This window comes from Equus quagga, chromosome 1 (assembly GCF_021613505.1).
Source record: "Equus quagga isolate Etosha38 chromosome 1, UCLA_HA_Equagga_1.0, whole genome shotgun sequence".
NCBI lineage: Eukaryota > Metazoa > Chordata > Mammalia > Perissodactyla > Equidae > Equus > Equus quagga.
This window is the reverse complement of record NC_060267.1, coordinates 45,219,150-45,242,843: the sequence shown is the minus strand read 5'-3', so window position 1 is coordinate 45,242,843 and position 23,694 is coordinate 45,219,150. Positions and strand designations below refer to the sequence as shown.

The window sequence follows — 23,694 nt, the reverse complement described above, 5'->3', positions numbered from 1 at the left end:
TAACTGGTTAAGTTTGACTGGGGGTAATTCTGAACAGGATCCTTAACTAAGAATTTGATTTCATTTTATTTATTTTTCTGATATGAGGATTAAATGAAGCAGCTCCAAGGGCTGGCCCCGTGGCCGAGTGGTTAAGTTCGCGCGCTCCGCTGCAGGCGGCCCAGTGTTTCGTTGGTTCGAATCCTGGGCGCGGACATGGCACTGCTCATCAGACCACGCTGAGGCAGCGTCCCACATGCCACAACTAGAAGAACCCACAACGAAGAATACACAACTATGTACCGGGGGCCTTTGGGGAGAAAAAGGAAAAAATAAAATCTTTAAATGAAGCAGCTCCAGCTTTGTCCCAGGGATGCATGTGACTTTAGGAAATTAATTTTGCTTTCTGTGACACAGTTTGCTTATCTCTAAAAGAGAATTAATCATCATCACATGCTTGAGGCATTGGACCCCACCACAGGCTCAGCACAGCCATAAGCTCTCAGATGTCAAACCTGACAGTGAGAGCAGACGTGGCAACAACAGCGTCGAGGCAAAACTCTGAAGAGGCAGGAGTTCTGAGAACAAAAAAGAGGGAAAAAATGCCTCATTGCTACCCAATGATAGGGTACTTTTGCTTTCTGTGTGCTCAAACCAGCCAATCTGGCAGCTTATTTTACAGTCAGCCCAATTTTTTCGGTGACTCAAGGAGAAAATGTTAAGGTACTGCCCTTCACACAGGAAAGAAAGCAGCACTTGTAAATCATCAATAGCTGAATTAAGATCTTCAATTGCTTTTCCAATTAGAGGCTTTAGAGAAAAATCACTTTTCCAGGCAGTGAGAGCACTGTTCTCCAGCACTGCTGGTTAAGAGCATGACGCCGCGGAGGCAGATGGATTTCAGCTCTCCTGTTACGCTGGTACCGTTATACACACGGGCCTCCATCAGTATTGGTCCTGCACTGGGCACACCTTATTTAATATAGCCCACGTCCTTTCAAGCAAGAACCCATGCTCTTCCCTCTTCTTTCTCCACTAAACTGCTCTGACAACCTTAGACAGGGCGGCCTGCAGTAACGACTCAGCCCCTGTCCTAACCATCTTCTTACCGCCTCCCCCTGCCCCGCCGCCCCAGCCAATGGTCATCATGAGGTCCTCCTCAATCCAAGCCCAATGTGAGTCCGTTCCTAGTGCGCTGCAGTAAATAAATACATTTCTAAGTGTGAAATAACCTGGGAAGTATCAGCCTCGGCAAGTGTGCCGACTACTATAATAGAACAATTAATACCCTAAGAAGATAAGGCTAAACTTCTGAAGAATCCTGTCCTACTCCAGGTGTCCTGGACCTATGAGGAACAAGCAAATACGACGGCAGTTTAGGTTTCCGATGGCAATCAACAGCAGCAAACAAAACAGACTCCAAAGGATGATGCAACTGCCCACTGGGGAGTCACACTGAGGAGTCACACTGAGGACGGTGTACTTTCTCTCTGTGAGCCAGTGTGTTTGCAATGACAGCTAATGGGCAAGCGCCGTTTCTCCAGCTGCTAACAATAAACCTTGCAACGAAGGATATTTTCAAAGCACCCACCTTGTTGAGGACATCTCGCTGGCAGCCAAGATAGAGATTGGGAAGAATTCGGGTTGGCCCAATGTTGGCAACAGGTAAGCAAGGCTGAGAGATGCAGGTGGGGACTAGAGTGGACTTTCCTTCACAGAGGCCAGGGAAACAACGGGAGAACTCGGCAAACCCACCTAAGAACAAACATTATAGAATTATGCCATGCACAAAGATAAACGTCACCCTTCTGTAACTACTCAAATACAACTATTTAAAAAGAAAAGCCAAAACCCACAGATGCAAGTGGACACCACTGCACACGTACTCCTGTCTATGGCTGCCAGCTGCCAAGTGTGACGTATAATCCAGCGCCGAGTCCTGGTGGCAGGGCCACGACAGGAGTACGCAAGCCCTGAACGCACTTAAAATGACTCCCTGCCTCCTCGCTCTCTTCATCTTCCCACATCCTACACTTTCTCCCTGCTCCCCAGCCCCCATGTGAATGCTTGCTCAGGGAACTTAGGATTTAAAGTGGCAAATAACAAAGTCAAGACAACCAGGCATAGAAGCAAAATAGGGATATAAAAAAATGTGAACTGAGACCGGATGTTATTTTTTCAAAATAACATTGAGCAAGTTAAAAATTCTCTCTAGGAGCTGGCCCCGTGGCCGAGTGGTTAAGTTCACGTGCTCTGCTTCGGCAGCCCAGGGTTTCGCTGGGTTCAGATCCTGGGTGCAGACATGGCACTGCTCGTCAGGCCACGCTGAGGCAGCATCCCGCATGCCACAACTAGAAGGACCCACAACTCAAATACACAACAATGTCCTGGGGGGCTTTGGGGAGAAGAAGGAAAAATAAAATCTTAAAAAAAATTCTTTCTAGTATTAACCTTAAATGTTGCTACTATATAGGTTTTTTTATTTCAAAGGTATCACACACAAACTCACCCCTATTGTATAAATATCCTCTATATCAGAGTTCCCGCAATTACCACTGATTCCTGGGGTCTCCTGCTCATTGTGCTGAGCACTACAAAGAAGTGTCAACACACCCTAATTGCTCCGGGTGTGTGAAGCCCTAGTGGCCAGATTCCTAGACTCGGAAGAATTCCGTTTTTTCTAGTCCTGTCCTTGTAATGATCTGCTCTACGACTTTCATGAAGTCACCATCTTGTCACTTCTAAATGAACTGGCCACTCACCTCCTTTGGGGAAAGAAAAGATGAATAAGGTCTTCGCTGGGTTTTCCAATCTAAATATCCCTTGCTATCCAAACCCAGGAACTAAGCAGATGCTGATAAGTTTTCAGATAAATCCCTTGCAGTCCACACCCTCACTACTCACTAAGTTCAAACTCAGAAAGCAAAGAGATTTGGGTCAGAGAGAATACTTGTATATTTTTAATACTATTTCATTAAAAAACAATTAACACGTTGTCATATCAGAAGACAGGGCAGCCCAAATTTTACCTCTTCAATCAAGCCTTAAACAAGACCCTAAAATCTCATTAAATATTTATCTCCATCTCCTTGAGTTACATTCTATTAGCCTTTAGGCCACTTCCAGAAGCACACAAAATAAATACGCCCTCAAAAACTGCAGGGGTGCAGGGAGTCGAGGGGGAGAATATCATCCCTTATCATCCTGTGTTATGTGCAACTCAAGCATAAGCCGCTAGACCCTGTGTCTATCGTCTATGCTCAGTACAGGTTCCGCAACGCAGCAGGCTGCGATGGCAGGAAGTGGGTGACAACTGTGCCACCTCTGAAATGTACAAGTGTGCATCCTAGCCTCCAACCTGACCAAGCGTCTGCATTGTCTCTATTCATCAGCAGCTTGCTTCCTGAAGTTCTCAAGGTAACCTGATGAAAGAGCAGGTGGCTCCAATATAGAAACCCCAAATTCCTTTGTGTGACAGATGAGGCCCTCGGGATCTGTACATGTACACACTCACGGTTTCATTTCTCATCATTGCCAAATATGATCTCCAGCCACACAAAACTCACTGTTATTTCACACTTTCACACTGTTCTCTCATCCAGGAATATGATGACCACCACTGCTCCGCCCTGGGCGTGCACACACCGCATACAACTACACACACACAGCCCCACAATCATGCAGCAGAGAAAGGAAGAACACAGGCTCCTGGACCTGAGTTCATATCCCGGCTTCACCACTTCCCACTTGTCTGATTTGGGCAAGCTATTTAAGCTCTCGGGCTATTAGTTTCCTCGTCTATAAATGGGGATAATGATCAGACCTATCTCACAGAGTTGTTAAGAGGATTAAATTAGTTAACATGTCTGAGGGACTCTGTGCATGGCACACAGTGAGCACTCTATAGGTATCAGTAATTATTATTTCAAGAGCGTGATCATATGCTTAGGACCCAGCCTCCTCTGCGAGGCCTTCCTCCATCCTTGATCTGCAGCTAAGTGTGTGGCTACACCTGTTAGGATTCACCAGAGACACAAAGTGAAAGAGGCGATGGTTCTAAGGGCGCATCTCCCAAAGTGTGCTCCAGACCACTGGTGTCCAGCAGGAAGTGGACAGCTGAGATGCTGGTCCAAAAAGTCAGAAAAATACAGTGTGTTGTATCTCCCTGGGAGAGCCACAGCAGACATCGGCATATTAAAGGCTCTGAAAAGTATCTCCAAAGAAACTGGTTTAATTTCATTTAACTCAAGTAGTTCCCCGACTTATTTGACCATGGAGTACCCTCTTTCTTTTTCCCCCCTAGAATCTGTTAATAGCTAACGGAACTCACACTTAAGGGAACGCTATGCTAGGGCCACTGCAACTACTGACATGGAGTCAGAACTCCCACAGGTTCAAGTACAAGCCGCAGACAATCTCAAAAAGGGGTCAGCCGATACTGGCACATGTATATGAGTGTCACTGTTTAGAGTTTATCATTTTGTTTCTATTAGTGTTTTGTTCCTTTTCAGTCTCTCTAATTGCATAATACAGATATTTAAGGTAAGATTTTTCTCCCCAAAGTAGTTGTTCTAACAATCAATGTGCCCGAGTCTCACCGTTCTCTGCCTGTCTTACGCCTACCCAACAAAACACCTGACAGGCACTACTGTGATTACAATTTAATTGTATGCGTTTAAATTTTAACTTTTATTAACTTCTGTGGTTCTGGTGTTTCTCTAAAGAACTGTTTTCATATTTTTTTCTATCCTGGCTCCAAAATAGTTCATGGGATGGTCTCTCATTTAAATCCAACAAAACAATATTCTAGTAAGTGTTCTCAGAGAAGAGAAACCAGACAATCCAAGGAAACTCCACTTGAATTCCATTTTAAATGTAAGTAATCAGAGAACTCTTGAATGTTTACTATGTGACAAGCACTGCTCTAAGCACCTTGCAAGTATTTATTCAATCTTTACAACTGCCCTGTTAGGTAGATGCTACTATTATTCCCATTTTACAGGTAAGGAAATAGAGGTTCAGAAAGACACAGGCTAACAACTGGCCAAGCGGGCATATGAGCCCAGGAGTCGGCTCTGGAGACGGCACCCTCCATCACTGGGCTCTATCACTTCTCTAAATGCCACAGGATTAACTCTCTCCACGAAGCGGGGACAGTCCTGCTGATACCCATGGGGTCCCGCCCTCACCAGCCGTGACCTGCCAGGTCTCAATACCTGGCAGAAGATGGCCGTGGGCCTCTCCCAAATGGAGAGAAGAGCCTGGCTTCCCCAAAGCCATCTGGTTCAAAAGCTTCAATGGGAAAAAAGGGAATGAGGACTGACCCGATTAGAGACACACACTCTTAAATGCGCTTTGCACGAAACCAATAACATTTACAGAGGAGCCAGGTGAAATGTAACTACAGTCACTGGTTTGTTCACGACCACAGTTTGCAAGTTGGTAGCGAAGCTGAAGGTCTGTCTGGGCGACCGTCAGGCCGTCCCCCACAGAACCACTGTCAGAGGGGATGCGATCCTGCGACAATCGCACACTGAGAGCCAGCAGGCCTGGGCTGCCCCAGTCGGCTCTACCGCTAATTAGCGCACAGATCTTCGATCACTTTAAGTCTGCTGGACCCAGAAGTGAGTGTGGCTCTAGAAAGTTCTCAGAGCACAGAAATAAATGAAAGAAACTAGTATTCAGCTTCAAAACCAAAAAGCCAAACAAAACAGCAATAACACATTGTAAAACATATTATAAACCAAAAAGAAACTTTTTCACAAATCTTTTCGACTAATCTCTACACAAACCCAAATAGCCTTAAAATATTTAACAGATTTCATTGAAATTAGACCATTCATATAGTGCTCAGTCTGGCTTGAAATGTCCCAAACCATGGCTCCTAGTCACTTCCAGAAAACACTACCTCAGCCAAAGAGTATATTTTCCCTGATCTTTATCTCTGACAATGTTCCACTCTGCTGACATCCTCCTTCATTGACAGTTTTTTCCATTCGCTGACCTTTCATTCACTGCTGTACTCTGGTGACCCCAGTTTCATTTCATTAATTAACAACAGATGAGCCTCTGCCTGATTTCCCCGAACCCTTGAACAACTATCTGTGGCCTCATCAGCAACTCAGTTTTGAAATATGTCTAAAATGTCCCTCTTCCTCTTACAAACTAGATCTAATAAGAAGAAAAGTGCAATTCACTTATGTAAACTTTTTGCTACAAATGGCTGACAGATACCCAGAAGAGAGTCATCCTATCTGCCCTTGTCATGACTCTCCGCTCTCCCAGGGACTCCAGGTTAGATGCCACCACAAGAAGACAGAACATCAGTTCATTATCCTCCTCTGTTTACTGTGAAAAACAGTACTGAAAAACCGAAAACTTCTTGAAAAAGTTTTAAAATATTTTTTAAAGTTGTTCAAGGATTTGACTCACCGTCCAATCATGCCAAGTTTCTCCTATCCCTGGGTTTTATGCTGTTTATCATCTGGGAAGGTAGAAAATAGAAAGTCGTATAACCCATACGCACATCCCTAAGATAGACCTGAATCTAGGAACGGTTGTATCCGCTATTTCCCCTCACGCTGGAAGCATTTGTTTCTAAGAGGAAGGAAGACACATCCGCAGACACCCTTGGTCTGTAAAGAAATGTGGATGGGTAGACTGGCAACAGAGACAGCAGACACCTCTGGCCTCTACCAATTTGGATGGACAGGCAGAAAAACTGCATTGTTTAAATCCATATTTGTCAGTCTTCCACAAATCCAACCAGGAGAATGCATGTTTATAAATAAAAACATATATATTACTTTGGACAGAGAAAACACTTGGTATAGCTTAAAGGCATTCCTAATTTGTATATCACTTTATTCTAATTCAGCCAAGAAAAATTTCTTCCCTTAGGAGCATCTCCTTCACAATTCCAATCATAAATACCATTTTCTGTAAAAGCCAACGTGAACCACCTTTCAATTTTCAGAGAAAAAAAAATCTGCCACATAAAATAAAATACATATAACTCTACGAAACAATTTCCATTAGTCACTCTTTTCTCTTCCCTCTGACTCTTGCAATCAGTTACAGATCACAGTGTTTCTTTTTAAAATGAAAGAATATTTACATAATAAACAAAAGTAGCACTTTACTACAGCTTAGTGACATCAAGAAATTTTTTTAAGTCCCAAATTCTAAAAATGGGTCTGCATCCTTTTAGCCAAACTAGAGATAAACGTCAGCTCCATCACTTTAAAGATGGTTCCCCACAGGGAGAATCAGGACTTCTCCACCGAGGCTTCAGTTCAAAGAGGTAGCACGCCATTAGAGCTCCTCCAGTTGACAGGGCTGCCCGAAGAGGGAAGGAAGAATTCAAGGCAACTCCCTCCCGCAGTGGGGACGGGCTCCACGGCTCCATAAAGAAACAGTATTCACACAGTTCTACTTTATGAAAGACATTTTTCTAAAGAGTCATATGGAAATTTAATTTTTGTATATTAAATCATTTTCATAGTTTATATAGTTTCACAGTTTTTAAATATAGTTCTCATGTAATTTAATACTTTTGTAAAACAAAGGCTCCCTATTTATGACATAAAAACAACCGTTCAGTTACGTATTCTAGAACGTACGTGAACAATTTAAGTGGCGGTCACCTCCATGCTGCAGAGAACGGTTCTCCCCACACTGAAAATAAAATCTGCTGCTTTGCTATCGCACAAAAGAGAAACTCCAATATTACAAATTGAAATGTTGAAATGTATATTTCACAATAAAGTATTTTAATTGCTCCTAAGAGTAATTATTTTATGCTTTAGTGTGAAGTGACTGATTCAGGCAACTTTGTTCTCTAGCCACTTAAAAATAGACTCAAGGAAGATGACAATTCTTCCAGGGTCAGCAAACTGTTAACATGGAGAGTTGAAACTAGTTAAACAAAATGAAAAGAAAAATAAAGGCAACAATTCTGTAGCCCCTCAAAAGCAAACAAAAACATGTAACTGTAATATTCTAGTGTATACAGGTTGGCCTGGGTAAGCCAAGCCACACAGGTTTCATAAGATCATTTCTGGGAAGGTGGAGGGCATGGCATAGTTTTCTCAACAACATTAGCAGCGTTCCATCTACGTCCTGTCTAAGCAACTCTCCGCTCAGCAGCACTGATCAATGAGCAGCACTGAAGAGGAAAATCCCAAATGATATAAAGCATTGATTTTAAACTCTTATTCCATCCATCGGAGAGGTAAGTGGACAGACACACATTTCTGTGGAGACCTTCCAGGAAGCCTGACCAGTAGCCTACATCTCATAAAACTTGTCCCGTAAATGACCCCTTCAAAAACGCTCACTCTATATTGAACAACTCTATCACTTGGCGCAGTTGGGGAATGGGGAATTCAATCTAATTTTTGGATTAACACAGTAATCTCCCACACAACAAATGAATCCAAATTTTTCAAAGCCCTAGCATAAAAAAAAATCACTAAATACTAAAAATAATGCAACTCGCCATTTCTTGTGATTCATACATCTAGATCTTGCTATTCCTCAAAATAACGTTATCTAGATCAATTCAACTGGTAAAATCCAGACGTGTTGTTTAGTAAAGAGTTCTCAGAAAATGTAGAGTGATATCTTTACTATTTTATTGATCTTTCAGATGAGCAACACATAACCATGCCCAGAAACAACTCCTCTTAAAATACACAAAGGCAGGCGGGACTCTTAACAAATGCCTTCAAACAAAGATTGTTTTGAAGATCGCAACCAGAATAACCAAACAAAAGGAACAGCTGAATAAAATGAAAAAGTGCGGTAGTAGGAAAGCCAGATTCCCAGAAGCAACTTGACAGGTCCCCCAGTGACTTTATGAAGCTATGAAGACAACAGCCAAGCGAACAGCACCCTGGGACTTCCCAAGGAGGAAGGATTCAGAAGGCCTCCACTTCCATCAGCATGGAAGGGGGAGGTTATTAAGGAGATGACATTTGCTCATTTTCACCCGAAAACCAAAGATTTCCAAGTTTGTATATTCGGGCTTGATGTCCCAAACTCCAATCTAACATTTTCATTTTCACTTGAAAGACTTACTGATACTTTAAAAATAAATTTAAAGCCAATATTTTCCTCTCTTTCATTCCGCACCCCTGTTCGTGTCAGCCCCATTCTTCCAGGCATCTCACCAGCACTCAGTAGGTACGCCAACACACTGATTTTCCTTTACGCATAATATATGTAAAGTCTCTTCCATCTGTCCCTGCCTTTCCACTCTCCCGCCACCACCCTAGTCCACGACCTACGCACCTCATTATTACATAAAGTCAGTAATAGCACTCTCTGATCTACTTGTCCTTTTTCCAACTCGTTTCCACTCTGCAGCCAGGTCAAGCATCTTAAGATAAAGTTTTGACGTATTTTCTGCTCCCAAATACCCACAGAATAAAATCCAAAACCCTCAGCGAGACATTCAAGACCCTTCATAATCTAACCCCAATCTACTGTCCAACCTCATTTCCCCTACCACCACCCTACGTGGAACAGGCGCATCAGTCTTCTTACTGCTTTCCTAATACACCTGTGCTTTCCTATCTCAGGCCTTTGGCAATTCAGTCCTTTGAATCCATTTTATAACTCCTTCCAAACCACAGGCGAGCACACGACACACCTCTTCCATAGCAGGATAGTCCAAAATTTTTCTACCATAACCAAGAAAATACATTTCACATCAAAACCTTCTGAACACCTACATACACTCACCACCAAATCAAGTTTCAGGACATGGTCTTCTCCTACTATAAGAGCTGCTCTCTGACAGTTTCAAATCTATTCTGTTGCACTAAAAAAAAAAAAAAAAAATCTTCCTTGACCAGGGTTTCTGGATATGGTCTTGCTAACTTAGAACTTCTATAAAATTTATAGCAATCATTTGGCAATGAGCATTTAGCATTGACTTGATAACCGTGAATTATCTTTGCTTGTTTGTTATGACCTCTGATTTCTCCAGCTGTAATACATGTGAACTGCCTGTGGGTGAGAATTGTGTCTCATACTCCTTTGTAATCACCTCAGCATTTAGCACAGTGCTTGGCACATAACTAGAATTCAATCAATGTTTACTGAATCCTTCCTTGTTACAATGAATAGCTGTTGATGGACATAAGTCTTGCATATTTTTGGTGTTCAAAGGGATTTCCGGATTCCATTCAAAGCTGAAAGCTATGTTGGCATGGGTGGGGGCCCAGAATCTGCTTCCTATTCCTAGACCACAATGACCCAGAAGACTCTGAGGGTGAGAGAGGAGGCACAGGGCAAGAAAAACATTTTTCTGCTACTAAAGAAAAAAAGGTAAAAGTGGTAAATGCTGCTTTGGTCATCCAAAAGCAACACTGAATCCTCACTGTGCTTCTGTGATATCCAGGGGACTTTACACAAAAAGTGGAGAGAAAACCTTCTCTGATGGACACTTACGGGCCTAAGTGGCTCAGAATTCCATAACGGCCTGGAGAGTCCAGCAATACCTCCATGGCTCAGGGAATCGGGCACATCCCCAAGGAAACTAGGCCAACTACAACCATCCCCCAGATGAGGACAAAGTGGCTGCTGGATACGACCATCAAAGGGCTCAATGAAATGACATTATCCATCAGGAGATAACTCTATGAGTCAAGAGGAAAAGGGAATATGAGTCTGGTGTCTGGAGAAAGACTCTTAAGAATCAAATTTGACTAACGTGTGAACTGTCCATGAATCACCATACAACTCATTTCTCAGGCCTTTCTAGGCGAAGCTCAAAGCTTTCTAATCTATCCTGGAGCAGGCTCTCCCCTAAGTCCACTTCTGTGTATTCCACTCTACCAAACAGTCCTCCTCTTCGGCCAACTGCACAGCTTCCCTGGAGACTTCAGAGAGCAGTGAGGAAGAAAGGGGTATCTATCTGTTCAGTCAACCAAACAATACTAGAGACCACCAGGGTCACACATAAGTTCAAAGAGACAGTGAATGAGGACCTACTGTGAGCTGGACACAGTGCTAGGTAATAGGGACAGCAGTGACCAAGACAGAGGCCCTCTTTGGAACTGACAGTTTAGTGGACAAACATTAAATAATTAGATGAATAACTAACTCATTATGGTAGGTGGCCATAGGAGTGTGTATAACAGAGGAAACCAACTTTGCCTGGTAGCTCAGGAAGGCTCGACGACTATGGTGAGTCCAACAGGAGACACCCAGGTGAACGAGGGGGAGAGGAGAGCCTCTGTCCCGGTCCAGAGAGATTGATGCTGGAGATTTAGAGCAACTGAGATCAGGCCTAAAGAGCTGAAACAAAAAACAAACTGAAGACTTAAAGTGGCGTTAGATGAAGTTCGAGGGGTAAGCAGGACCAGACACCACAGGGGCTTGTAAGTCGGCTAGGGTTTTGGGAATTTATCCTAAGAGCACTGATGCGTATTAAACTGAGGAGTGATATAATCTGGATTACATTAAAAATATAAAATAAAAATATAACTTTGCTATAGTGTGAGTAATGGATTAGAAGACGGCAAGACAGAGGATATGAGAACACTAGTCAGAGGCTCTTGGAGCCAATCCAAGGGAGGGAGGATGTTGGTTTGACTCAGTTGGTAGCAGAAGAGGAGGAGAGCAGACAGACCTGAGAGATCCGAAGAAAGATCTGATGACTGAGAGATGACAGGCTCACAGTACCCACCACAACAAAGCACGAATTTGTCCTCTTGGTGTAATGGGCTTGCATAATTTGATTTCTTTTCCTCTCAATTCCCATTTCTCCCTTTCACAAAAAATCTACTCTAGTCCCTTGACTGCCCCCTAAAATCTTTGTTCATTCCTGACATTTTTAATCATGCTTCGCCCCCCTCAGTTAGAATACCAAGGACCCTCCCCACCAAAATCTTATTCATCTTTCAAGGTTCGATTAAAATGCCATTGCTGTAAGGAATTCTTCCCCAGTTTCTGCAGACACCGAATCATCCCTCACCACCATATTACGCAGTTTAGCACGTACCGCATGCTTCTCTGTTTCACTCGCTCTAAACGTGTTTCCCCAAATTAACCGCTGGGTTCCCAAGGGCAGGGGGGCAAGACTTTTGCTTTTCCAGTACCCTCTTCCCCAGAGCCCAGCCCACGGTGCAACCACAAAACTGCCCATGAAACAATGAGAGGCTGATTGAACGAAAAGGCCTGGACCTGGCGTTCCTCCAAAGCATACCGGTGACACTACTGGGGCAAAGGAAGACTGATGTCACCGTTGTCGTCTAAGGTGCTTTTGTTTGGCTTGTGCAAAATATCAAGATAAGGAACCAAGGAACTATCTTTAGTCTGGTCAGTAGTCCATGTTTTAAAAAGACACAGCCTCAGGCATTACGTCTTAGCCACTGGTAGCTGGGAAGTGACATAAACTGGCTTACTACATGGCAGGTAGCAATTGTAGAAAAGATGATCCAATTTGGTTAGCCTCATGCAAACCGAGCTCAGCAGCAGAGCCAGCAAATACATGGCAACCAGCGGGCAAAATAGTACCTATTTTTAGTCTGTTTTCAGTGGCTCTCAGTCACTGCAGCTTTTTAAACACAAGAACAGCCAATTCCTGAATAACTGCAGTCCTTTTACTGAAACCCATTCATTTCAATCTCTTTCACCAACTACTACAGAGTTTGAAACGGAATGACTGAAGACTTCCCTTCTCTAGGCAAGGGACAGAAGATATGCCAAACTAGAGAACAGAACTGATGATAGCAATAGCACATACAGCTAAATCTGTAAGCAGGGAGATCAGGTTCTACCACACCTCCATAAGGAAGGACAACAACTGACGCCGTTAAGTTATACGCTTATTACACAGACCTGTTGACTGAATCCAGGTCCCTGTTAAATCAAAAACAAAACTTGACTCTAGAAAGAGTCAAATGCATTTTTATTCACCCCCAGCTCTAACTACACTAGCAAATCTAACTCAAAACAAAGAAATATGTATTTGGCCTCTAACCGTAGCAAACACTAATCTAAGACCTACCTGTGATCAGAGACTAAATGTTTATGAAAGCCTTGAACGCTGTACACAACATTGTATCAAATAACACAGAAACTGCTTAATAAATGGCATCTCCTATCATTATTCAGAGCTATACTTCAGCACAGAACAGAGTAGTCAGACTTTTATTTGATGACCCCCCAGCTAAGATACTTTAATGCTTTACAATGTTTTATGTACAGTATATTTTTATTTTGCTTCTTCCATAAAATGTGAGGTAAGAATATGACTCTGAAATCCACAAAGAGGCTGAGAAAGAGCTACCACAAAAAGAGCCTTTCGGGATAAGCCTGATCTGAAATGGGTACCCTGGATTCCCAGTCCAGCCCTCCTGGTGAAATTCCAGAAGACTCTGGGATTATTGCGGTTGTGGGCCTGGGCGCACAGCGAGAACAGGGAGAGCTTGGGAGAGCCTTTCAAGGGCTCTGTTATTTTCCTCATTTGTAAATGAAAGGGCTGAAGTCTCTGATCTATTTACGGCTGTAGCGTTCTAACCTGTGCCTCATCACAGGACAGAAATGGGTGTGATACAACTAGTAAACTGTTGTGGGTCCCTTCTGCTTTTACTCAGTTACAATAGCGAAGAAAGAGAAGGAAATAATAGCACAGTATTTTTCATCTGTAGGTTGATCTTCATTTCTACTAAATTAACCCATTTATTCTCTTTCCTCTACGTTAGCACAAAATAAAGGTCCAAATTCAGCAGTTCTTCTTTTTTCTTCTATATTTATTTTCAACAGGCACCTTAGAAATATAATAGACAAAGGCAAGTAGAATAAAGTAATACATAATGAATAAAGTGAAGGCCAAGAAACAAGATTGTTTTTTAAAAAGAACTAGTTTTCTGAAAGTTAATGAGACCAAAATAGTTGATCAATAAGTCAATGTCGGGAACTGTTTGTTTCCTAACTCATAATGATAATAGTTTTTTTAAAAAAGACTATTGATACAGAGACTTCACATGCGTTATCTAGTACGATCCTCACAATTGCATCCTCAGTTATAAAGTCCTTTTTGTGAAACAAATGTTTATGTCACACCCATTCCATCATTCCATTAATTTAAATTCTTAAGTCTTGTGTTCTTCCTAAAAATCTTTTTGTAAAAAGTTTTGAGGTCTCACTGGTTTATAACACTATAAATTTCAGGTGTACATCATTATATTTCAGTTTCTATATAGATTGCATCATGTTCACCACCAAAAATCTAGTTTCCATCCATCTTAAGTCTTGTTTTTAAAGACCGTTGCAGGAGCATATGTGCATCTTTAAACTGTGCTTACTCAATAACTGACTTCAAATTGGAAAAAATGGTTTTGCTATTACCTATCAATCAATGATGACGGAGAACTTTCCAAGAGGATCCAAATTCATTCTTTTTGGCTAAGATGAGGCTGATTAAAGATTGACTAAGATGAGAAGATTAAAACCCTTTAATCTTCTGTGGGGGAAACAATGCTATGGTCTGGTTTGGCTTGGTTATTGAGAGACTTACTAATGGCTAAATGAATAATCAATTTACATTTACATTTAAAAATATAAACGTAAAAATATAAACTATTTCAACCATCCTTAATTCACATGGATTCAAGGACGTATCTTCCTATGAGTGGAGCTAGGTTTCTAGAGCTGTTAGCTCCTTATCAAAGTTCAGTAGTTAAGCATCACACAAAATTAGCACTGTTTAATTGCAGCAGCATTTTTATTAGATCTTAAAAGCATGTTTAAATCAACTTAAACAGATGGAAACATTTTCATATCAGATACTCTTCCCACAGCAGCTACACATTTGCTCTATCTGAGCAAAGACACTGCAAATCATTTATTTCAAAACAATCTCAAGCTTTCACACACTTTCAGGTTAGTTTTGTCACTGTTTAATACACTTATATTCTAAACTAATAAATCATACGAAATACAAATGGTATAAGCCTACATATAAGATAATATATATATCAAATATTTATTGAAAACTTAAGAAGTGCTAGGCCTTGTGGGGAACACAAAGATGAACAAGACATAGTCCTCAGCTTGGAAAAGAGAGTCCAGTAGACGAGGTAAGCTAACGAATGAGAAAGTGACACCATAAAGTTTAAATAACATCTTAAGATAATAACGAAAGACTTGTGACAGGATGGTATATGGTTGTCAAATATTAATCATTTTGTTTAGAATACTGACTGGACTTAGAAAAAGGGAAAGTCGGCAGGCAGGGGTCAAAGTTCCCGGCCGTGGAGGCCCTCAGATGTGGCCCATAGAGGTAGAGCTCATTGCAGAACTGGGTTCTAAATTTCAGGATCAGAAAGCTTGGGAATCTGGTCTCACTGATAATCAGCTGTCAAAGTGGTTTAACAGAACCCCTCTTAAGGCTTACTGGGCTAGCCACCCCCTCAAAGCAGGAGCTGTTCCACACTTAAGAATTAAGCCCAGTGCATTCCAGCGTGGCTCCCCCTAATCCAATCCCCACTTCCTTCAGGAAGCCTTCACTTTTTATGCCGATGCAACTGGTCCTCTAGGTAAGTCTGGGTTTCCTCTTGCTTGAGGGAAAGAGCTCATTAAGACGCTTCGTCCAGTTCCTTGGAGAAGTCCTCGTTTCCCTTCTTCAAAGTCATTTTTCTCTGGGTAAGGTAGTCCTAAGAATGTGAATGGAATCTGGGCCACAATTCTTCACTTCCAGACACACTGACCACAAAAAACCATCTCACATATCTGACGTTTTTTTCCTGAAAAATCTCCAAGGAGCTGAAAGCTCTCAACTGATGGAGAAATTATTCCAAGAAACCACTTAGTCTTTCTATTATCACACACATCCACATGAGGCTGATGAGTCTCTCTAACTGTCGCAGCACATTTAAGAAACATTTGTCGACATGTCCTTCTATCCCTCATCCCTGGAATGACCTCTGAGCAGCTAAACCTTGACAAAAAAACAGGCTGCCAAAAGTTGATGGCCATAACTTCCCCAGCACTCTCTTCCACTTACTCCACTTTTCTGTCTCTCCAAGGAAGAGACTCACTAACCAAGGGAATTTCCAACTGGTCAGAGGCTTTCGGATGGCTGAGAAGGCTTTTAACCATCCAGAACCCTCTCTTCAGTGTCATAAGAGAAACTCCCAAACAAGGCAATTCAGTCCCTAAAGCCACCTCTTAAGCTAAAACAAATACAGGATTCTCGAGGGTGGATGACGATATGGTGCTATCAATACCTTCAATGTGGTTCTTGGTGCTGCCTCAACAGACTTTCGTTTAGGCCTAGGAAACATTTCCTGTATGAGCTAGGGATGTCAGGGTGTTCTGACTCAGTGCGTCATTCCAAGTGTCCCTAGGGTGGATCAAGATGATCACACTGAGTCCTTTTTCTTCCTTACTGACCAATGAATGCCCCTCCCAAAGCCACACATGGCTGATAAGAACCTTCCAGGTAACAAAGGAGTGCTCTTTGGAAAAGGGGAGAAAGGGCATTCCAGCAACTAAAACACCTGTGCTAGAAACACAGCATGAGCTCACTCCTCCATGGGAGTGTCTGCTTGGCCAAGCTGTGAAGTCAGAGCCCTCCAGAGGGAAAACTGTCTCAAGCGAGAGCGAAGTGGGATAAGCACTTTGCCATGAAGCACATCTGGGTGTGTCCTCGAGAAAAACCCTGGTCTCATTAAGAGGATTCCAAGGTTAGTCCCTCACAGTGGCTACAAGAAGCATGAAACGAGTTCCTAAACTCACCCACCTGGTTTAGTGGAACTCTAATAACAGCTGTCACATTGAACACAGACCCCCAATAAAAGAACGAGCCCATCAACAAGAGACAGACCCTAATATTTTAATTCTCATTACAGAATTCTGAGAACTACATTCTAAGACAAGCTGGCTTCACTTAAGGATACTAACGGGAGATCAGACAGAATCACAGCATAAACAAAAGGTGCGGCAATAGATGATGTGAAAAAAAAAAACAGGAAAATACGCTTGTTCTTTGAGAACTGAAGCAAAGCTGACGAGAGAGAACTGGAGACATGGAAATCTTACTTAAACCTGCGGAGTTTAAAAGCGTTAACACACCAACAACTGATTAACCCTATTCTCTTTTTTTTTTTTTAAAGATTTTATTTTTTTCCTTTTTCTCCCCAAAGCCCCCCAGTACATAGTTGTATATTCTTCGCTGTGGGTCCTTCTAGTTGTGGCATGTGAGACGCTGCCTCAGCGTGGTTTGATGAGCAGTGCCATGTCCGCGCCCAGGATTCGAACCGACGAAACACTGGGCCGCCTGCAGCGGAGCGCACGCTGTTAACCACTCGGTCACGGGGCCAGCCCCTTAACCCTATTCTCTTAAAAGTGAAATGTTTATACTTCTAACAATCAATTGCCAATATATCAAGTTCACTGTACCCTCTTTGCAACAAAAGATTAAAGGTGTGAAAGTGATATCTATCAATATTTTGTTTTTCTTAGGCCAAATTTTTAAAAGCACTCATGCCTATCACTGTGGCAGAATCTGCCGGACACAGCAGCTTTGTGTTAAAGGTTACGGTGCAACGTCAAACCATATTCCCCACTCTGAGCCGGTGTGAGTGAAAGGGTTTTAGTAACGTCTGCAACACAGGGGAAGCAAAGAATGAACACTTTGCTTTGGAATTCAATCGATGGAACTCTCACACTGCCCTCCTTTAGGGCAGATATAAAATATTTAGTCCTACTCATGCACTTTATAAAATCATCTGGTTGCTTAGCATTTGCAAGTTGAGACTTTTTTACTTATTAAAAAACCCCCCAGAATACACATGTAAATAAGTTTTAAAATATTCCCCCTAATTATTAGAAGAAATATTCTACACACATTCTCTCCCTATCTCATTGTTCATAACGTGCAAGACTGGTGATCTGACTGCTGGAGTTCACTTTAACTATAAATGTTGAATAAGAGCTTTACATCGGAATGCTGGTCTGCTTCTTGCCATAAGGGGTGGAACTAACAGCAGGAGCTGAGATGCAGAACGTCTGGTGTCTTATCACAGGTGAATGGAAAGATTCCTGGGCAGAAGCAGCTGGCTCTGAGCTATTTCTACGGGCACACAGATCCATGTGGCACTTCCAGCTAATAAATACCAACTGAAGGGGCATTTGAGCCAAGTCAAAACACACTGACCAATGTGCAAGAATGATGGCATTCAAGCTGAAGAGAAGAGTTACATCAACCAAAAGCTATAAATAACTCATCTTACAGAATAACCTCAAGGTTGTGATGACCTACTGTACTTCGAGCTCGCTGTGAAACACTGCTTAATCACAGAACTCAGCGAGGTTCCGAGTCCTTTCAACTCTCCCGCGAGCCTCACCTGCGAGCAGGTGAACTGAGCTGAAGCTCTTCTCCAGTTTACCCAGAAGCACAGTGAGAAAACAGTCTGAAGACAGAGAGGCAACATCTTGGGAGCTTTGATCGTAAACTACGACCTTCTGACTGCAATCAATGTCGACCTAAAATGCAAATGTGAGCAGTTAGGAAGGCAGGCGAAGAAAATAATCCCATCGACTACTGGTGCTGAAGCAAATACCCGCTTCCCGTTTTCAATTAATAATCTGAATACAAATGAGATGTGGGTGACTTACTGGATAAACCGAGCATACAAAAGGTTTAAATCTTGTAAAAAATCAACTTTTAAAAGGCAAACTTGATGCTATTTCTGTGTAGATGTGCTCAAAACTCCTTGGTTTTAAATCCTTCACACTCTAAAAGGGTAAAACATGTACAACAAAATAATATGCAAAATAAACACAATGACCCTTGAACTAAAGAAACATTTAAAAGATGATTTTTACATAATAACAAAGAAATCAGTTGTTTGGTAAAATTAAAACACGAACTCATTTTTACTCCTGAAGAAAACAAACAGTCTTACCTACCACAAAGATGACAGTGTGGTACCCTAAGGATAAATTTCCTTGAAGACAATATCCTGAAGTCTTAACCAACCTCACCTTACATTCCCACAAATAAAAGCACTTCTAATATAGTTAGTTTCTACTCTTTTTTCAAGGCACTTGAATACAATGATTTCCTTTCAGTAAATTTGTAGATAATACAAAATAAGGTATTAATTATTAATAATACACATACTATATATATTAACACAATTACTAATAATAAAATTTATTAATTATAACTTTTTATTACTGTTTAAAATAATAAAACAATTTTAGCAAGACATTAATGGGAAAATATAGCCCTTGACCAAACTAAAACAAGTCAACCTTTCTGTATAGTTTAGAAATATTCTTAATGGTGACAATATGGTTAGTAAATTATTTTGAGGTATCATAAGGTACCAAAGTTTAAAAAGCAACCAAAACTTCCTCAAATTACTTTCTCCCCTTAAAAATGAGGCTTCATTTAAAATTATTCCCCCTTCAGTGTGTCCATTTATTTTAAAAAGGAAAAAAAATAAAGCCTTTACCTTGTGTTTCGCTGAATGCTGGATGAGCTCTGTAATTAACACTTTGTCCTGTTGCAACCTTCGCTTCATAAGCTTGGAGCAGTTGATATTAATGGCTTCCAAAATGTGGGATGTATTGTATTCCACAAATGGCCGGCTATCAATTAGCAGCACTTTTTCCGTTCCACTTTCCAGCAGAGCCACCAACCTCTCAGTAACAATTTGAGTTCCAATCATCTCATGGGCCATGACAACAATAAGTCCTCTTTTCCCACCTCCCTCTTTAATTTGCCACGATGATGTAATGGTGGTGTGCTCAAAGGCTCAGCCACTCCATTGTACTAGAACTGTATGAGGTCAGGCTGGTGGTGACTGGCAAAAGGAGAGTTAAACCCATTTTCAGCAAGAGCCCTCCAAGTGAATGTCTCTTTCTCTTTCCCGCTGATGTGCTCTTGCAAAGGACTCCTTCCACAAAGCAGCCCCTCACATCTGATTCATAAAGAGATGACTGGAATAACCATGCCACAACAAAAGATGCTTTAGGGCGGCCAGTTCGTTACATCATTCTTTACCTTTGCTCCCTCGCTCCGACAGCTTCACACTGAACTGAAAAGCCTACACGAAGGGAGAAAGACAGACAGAAAACAAAACATGGGGTCAAAGAAAGAAAGAGCATCAGATTAGAGTGAGTGTATGATTCATAATATTTACTCCATTAATCTAATTCCACGCTTGATGCATTGTTTTCTTGGAACAAACAAACAAAAAGGACAAATAGGTATGGTTTCAGAAAAATGTAGTCATGATAATTCAGTTTTAACTCAAAATATAAAAACTCAAAGATGAGAAAACAAGACATATTTATGAATTATAATCACCTGGGGCCCAGAACTAAGTGACTTGTAGTATGAAATTAAAAGAGCTACAAAAAGCTGCTTGAAGCATTATATTCCAAATGGGTTTCCTCCATTTTATTTGCTTATTTCTTGAAAACCAGCACAAAGAACAACAGCAATCCCATATTATAGGGACAAAAAATCTTTTCTGATGGCTTGAGTATTACCGCAATGGTAGGAGTGTGTGCATATGTGAGTGCACACATGCATGCACACCCACCCCGCCCCCTCCCGCCGCGCCAAGGCACAATAGCAGCCCAAGGAGAGGCAGGAAAACAAGAGGTTCAATAAATTTCAGCTGCCTTCTAAGGAAGAGGAGGGACAAAAATGGCTGACACGCTTGTCATACCAACTGCTGAGCTAACTGCTGGGGCCTGAGATGTACCCAGTTCCACCCAAGGCAGTTTCACAGCTGTGACCCTGGCCAGCCAATCCCCTCTAGTCCTTGACCCTCCACAGGCTTACCTCTCACTTTCTTATGTCTTGGTTTTTTTTTTTTTTTTTTTTTTGGTGTGGAAGACTGGCCCTGAGCTAACATCTGTTGCCAACCTTCCTCTTTTTGCTTGAGGAAGCTTGTCACTGAGGTAACATCTATGCCAATCTTCCTCTATTTTGAATGTGGGACACCACCACAGCATGGCTTGATGAGCAGTGTGTAGGTCTGTGTCCAAGATCTGAACCCACAAACCCTGGGCCACTGAAGCAGAGCTTGCAAACTTAACCACTACACCACCAGGCTGACCCCTTATGCTCATTCTTAATGATTTTTTTAATGATTTTTTTTTTTTTTTAGGAAGATTAGCCCTGAGCTAACTACTGCCAGTCCTCCTCTTTTTGCTGAGGAAGCCTGGCCCTGAGCTAACATCCGTGCCCATCTTCATCTACTTTATATGTGGGACGCCTATCACAGCATGGCGTGCGAAGTGGTGCCATGTCCGCACCTAGGATCCGAACCGACGAACCCCGGGCCGCCGAGAAGCGGAACGTGCGAACTTAACGGCTGCGCCACTGGGCCAGCTCCACCCCCCCCACCCCCCCATTCTTAAGAGAATCACTGACTCCCAGCCTTGGAAAATCTCGCACCTTAAACTAGGACTCCAGGTCAACAACCTAAACATACAGGGCCCTTTACACTGGATCCAATGCTTCCCTAGTCTCGCCAAATTCCTATACTTCACCATCTCCTAATTAACACTAGTCAGAGTTTGGTGCCCATAGCTTGGACCTCACCCTGGCCTTCGATATTCTCTGATTCCTATCTCCCCTGGTCCATTGTTGCTTATATGAAATCCTCTACAACATAAAACTAGCTGTCTACTGTTGGCCTTCAACTTCTGGAGGATAAACTATTTGATGGCAGAGGTTTTGTATATATTTATTACCTTCACAGTGCTCTGCACATAAGATACTCAGTTTACACTGTTACAAGTAAGTAAAATCCTCCTTGTTCCAAAAGCGACTTAAGATACTGAATAAACAAATAATTAACTGATTTCAGAGCAGGATGGTAGAACCCTCAAATATCTCTGGGTCCTACTTCCCAATTTCAGACTTACAGTTAGAAACTCAAGCATGGAGAAGAGAGAGCAGGACATAAAGAGAAGTGGCCTCGTCATTGGCCTGTTACGTAACTTTGGACAGATCACATAACCTCTCTGAACCACACTTTCCTCATCTATAAAATGTAGACCTCATCTATAAAATATTGGCCTTGTCTCCTCACAAAGTTTGTTTTGAGGACAAAATTATTTAAGTTATCTAAAGTGAGTAAGTAAATAAGCACCTACTCATCAAACAGAGAAAGGAAGAAAAATGCTCTAAAGACGCCAGTGGTGAACACAGCTGCCTTCCATCTGGAACCTAAAAGCCATCGCTCAGCAGATAAAAACAGAAGCAGTTCCATCCTCCTATAGTCCGGCTTCAACCAAGCTGCGCCCTTTCTCACAGAGCCAGACACACCTAGAATTAGAAGGTGCCTGAGAAATCATCTCATCCACCCCCACATTTTACAAATCAGCTCCACATAACACATTATTTGTCCATTTCTTGTCTTCATTACATTAATGTATTTGTTTTAGTATAGCTTGATGGCAATGAAGTACAAAAGTCATCTCTATCTGCAACTGAAGAAACTAGAGCAGAGAATTTGTTCTAGTCAATCAACAATACATTTTTGCAAAGCACCTACCAAGGATATAGCAGTGACTCAAGTCCTGACTGCTCGGTGGGTGACACAGCTCACAGAAATGTAAAGTCCTGTGCTCAGACCGTCTGATTCCCCAACGAGAGCTCCTGCTACTGGGTCACCCTGTTTCCCCTAAGTATCTCTTCCCATAACGAAAGTGGACTGAGAGAGAATGACGTGACTTGTCCATGAGGGTGCCCAGGTGGCACAGAAAGTGGAAATCCGAGAACAAGAGCAAGCTGATTCCAACAATGGCACTGAATCTCCGAGTCTGATTGGCTCCTCTCAATGATAAAATCCGGATGGGACAAAGCAGCTATCTGGGTTAGCAGATCGCGGGACAAAGGGAGGGAGAAGACAGCAAACATGCAAAAGTTGCATTAGAAAGTTCTCATCTTTGCTTCCCTTCAGCCAACTCTCCTAAGCCCAAATCACTGAAACCAAAGACAGGCTACGGCCAACAGTCCTACCGGGCAGAAATGGTCATTCTCACCCAGAGCACCAGAGTCATAGTTCCAGACACAAAAAGACCCTTCCCCGTCCAAGAAAAGGTCTGGTCCAAGTGCCCCTAATGTACGGATGTAACTGAAACAAAGGAGTGGACGCGAACTGAGGATAAAGTGACATTTTCATGCTGCAGGGCCAGCTGGAGCCCTGCTCTTATCTTCATGCCCAAGGTCTGATTTTCTGTAATCCTCAATCGACTATGTGAGAGGCAGAGCCCTGCCAAGGGGGTGTGGAGGGTGGCGTAACAATAGCCTTAAACCTTTTTCTTTTACAGCTAGAGGATTTTGGTTAAATCCTCACTCAGACTACAACTCTAATCTAGAAATTTCCCTGCATTCACTGTTCTTCTGAAGAATGTCAATACCCTGAGATGAGGGACATGTCTGTGACAGTTTTGTTTTAAAAAACTTTTACATCAGATAAGATTGAAAAGATGAGAAGAGAGTATTTTATGGTTAGCAAAACCACCAAGCTACTCTTACCCAAAATTTCTACAGGAAGTCAAAAGGAATAAAAATTCTTTGAACCACAGGGGCTCAAGTGCCTATAACAAAACCCAGGAGAGGCTGGCTTTGCTATTTATCTATTTACTTCGCCAATTTTTAAAGTTTTAATTAATTTCTTTCCTTCCATTTTTAACAAGCAATATATCACATGGCTCATAAAA

At 42.1% G+C, this 23,694-nt stretch overlaps 1 protein-coding gene across 1 annotated transcript in view; it reads right to left on the bottom strand.

The window, feature by feature from the left end:
* The window catches only part of DUSP16 (dual specificity phosphatase 16), an 84,483-nt gene that overhangs the window by 21,221 nt on the left and 39,568 nt on the right, over window positions 1-23,694 (bottom strand). Inside the window, exons 3-5 of the mRNA XM_046655626.1 lie at window positions 19,461-20,054; window positions 18,345-18,483; window positions 1,571-1,734 (exon numbers count right to left, since the gene is read on the bottom strand). Coding sequence (XP_046511582.1) covers window positions 1,571-1,734; window positions 18,345-18,483; window positions 19,461-19,688 — 531 coding nt within the window. The 5' untranslated portion in view covers window positions 19,689-20,054. The remainder of the gene's footprint in view (window positions 1-1,570; window positions 1,735-18,344; window positions 18,484-19,460; window positions 20,055-23,694) is intronic.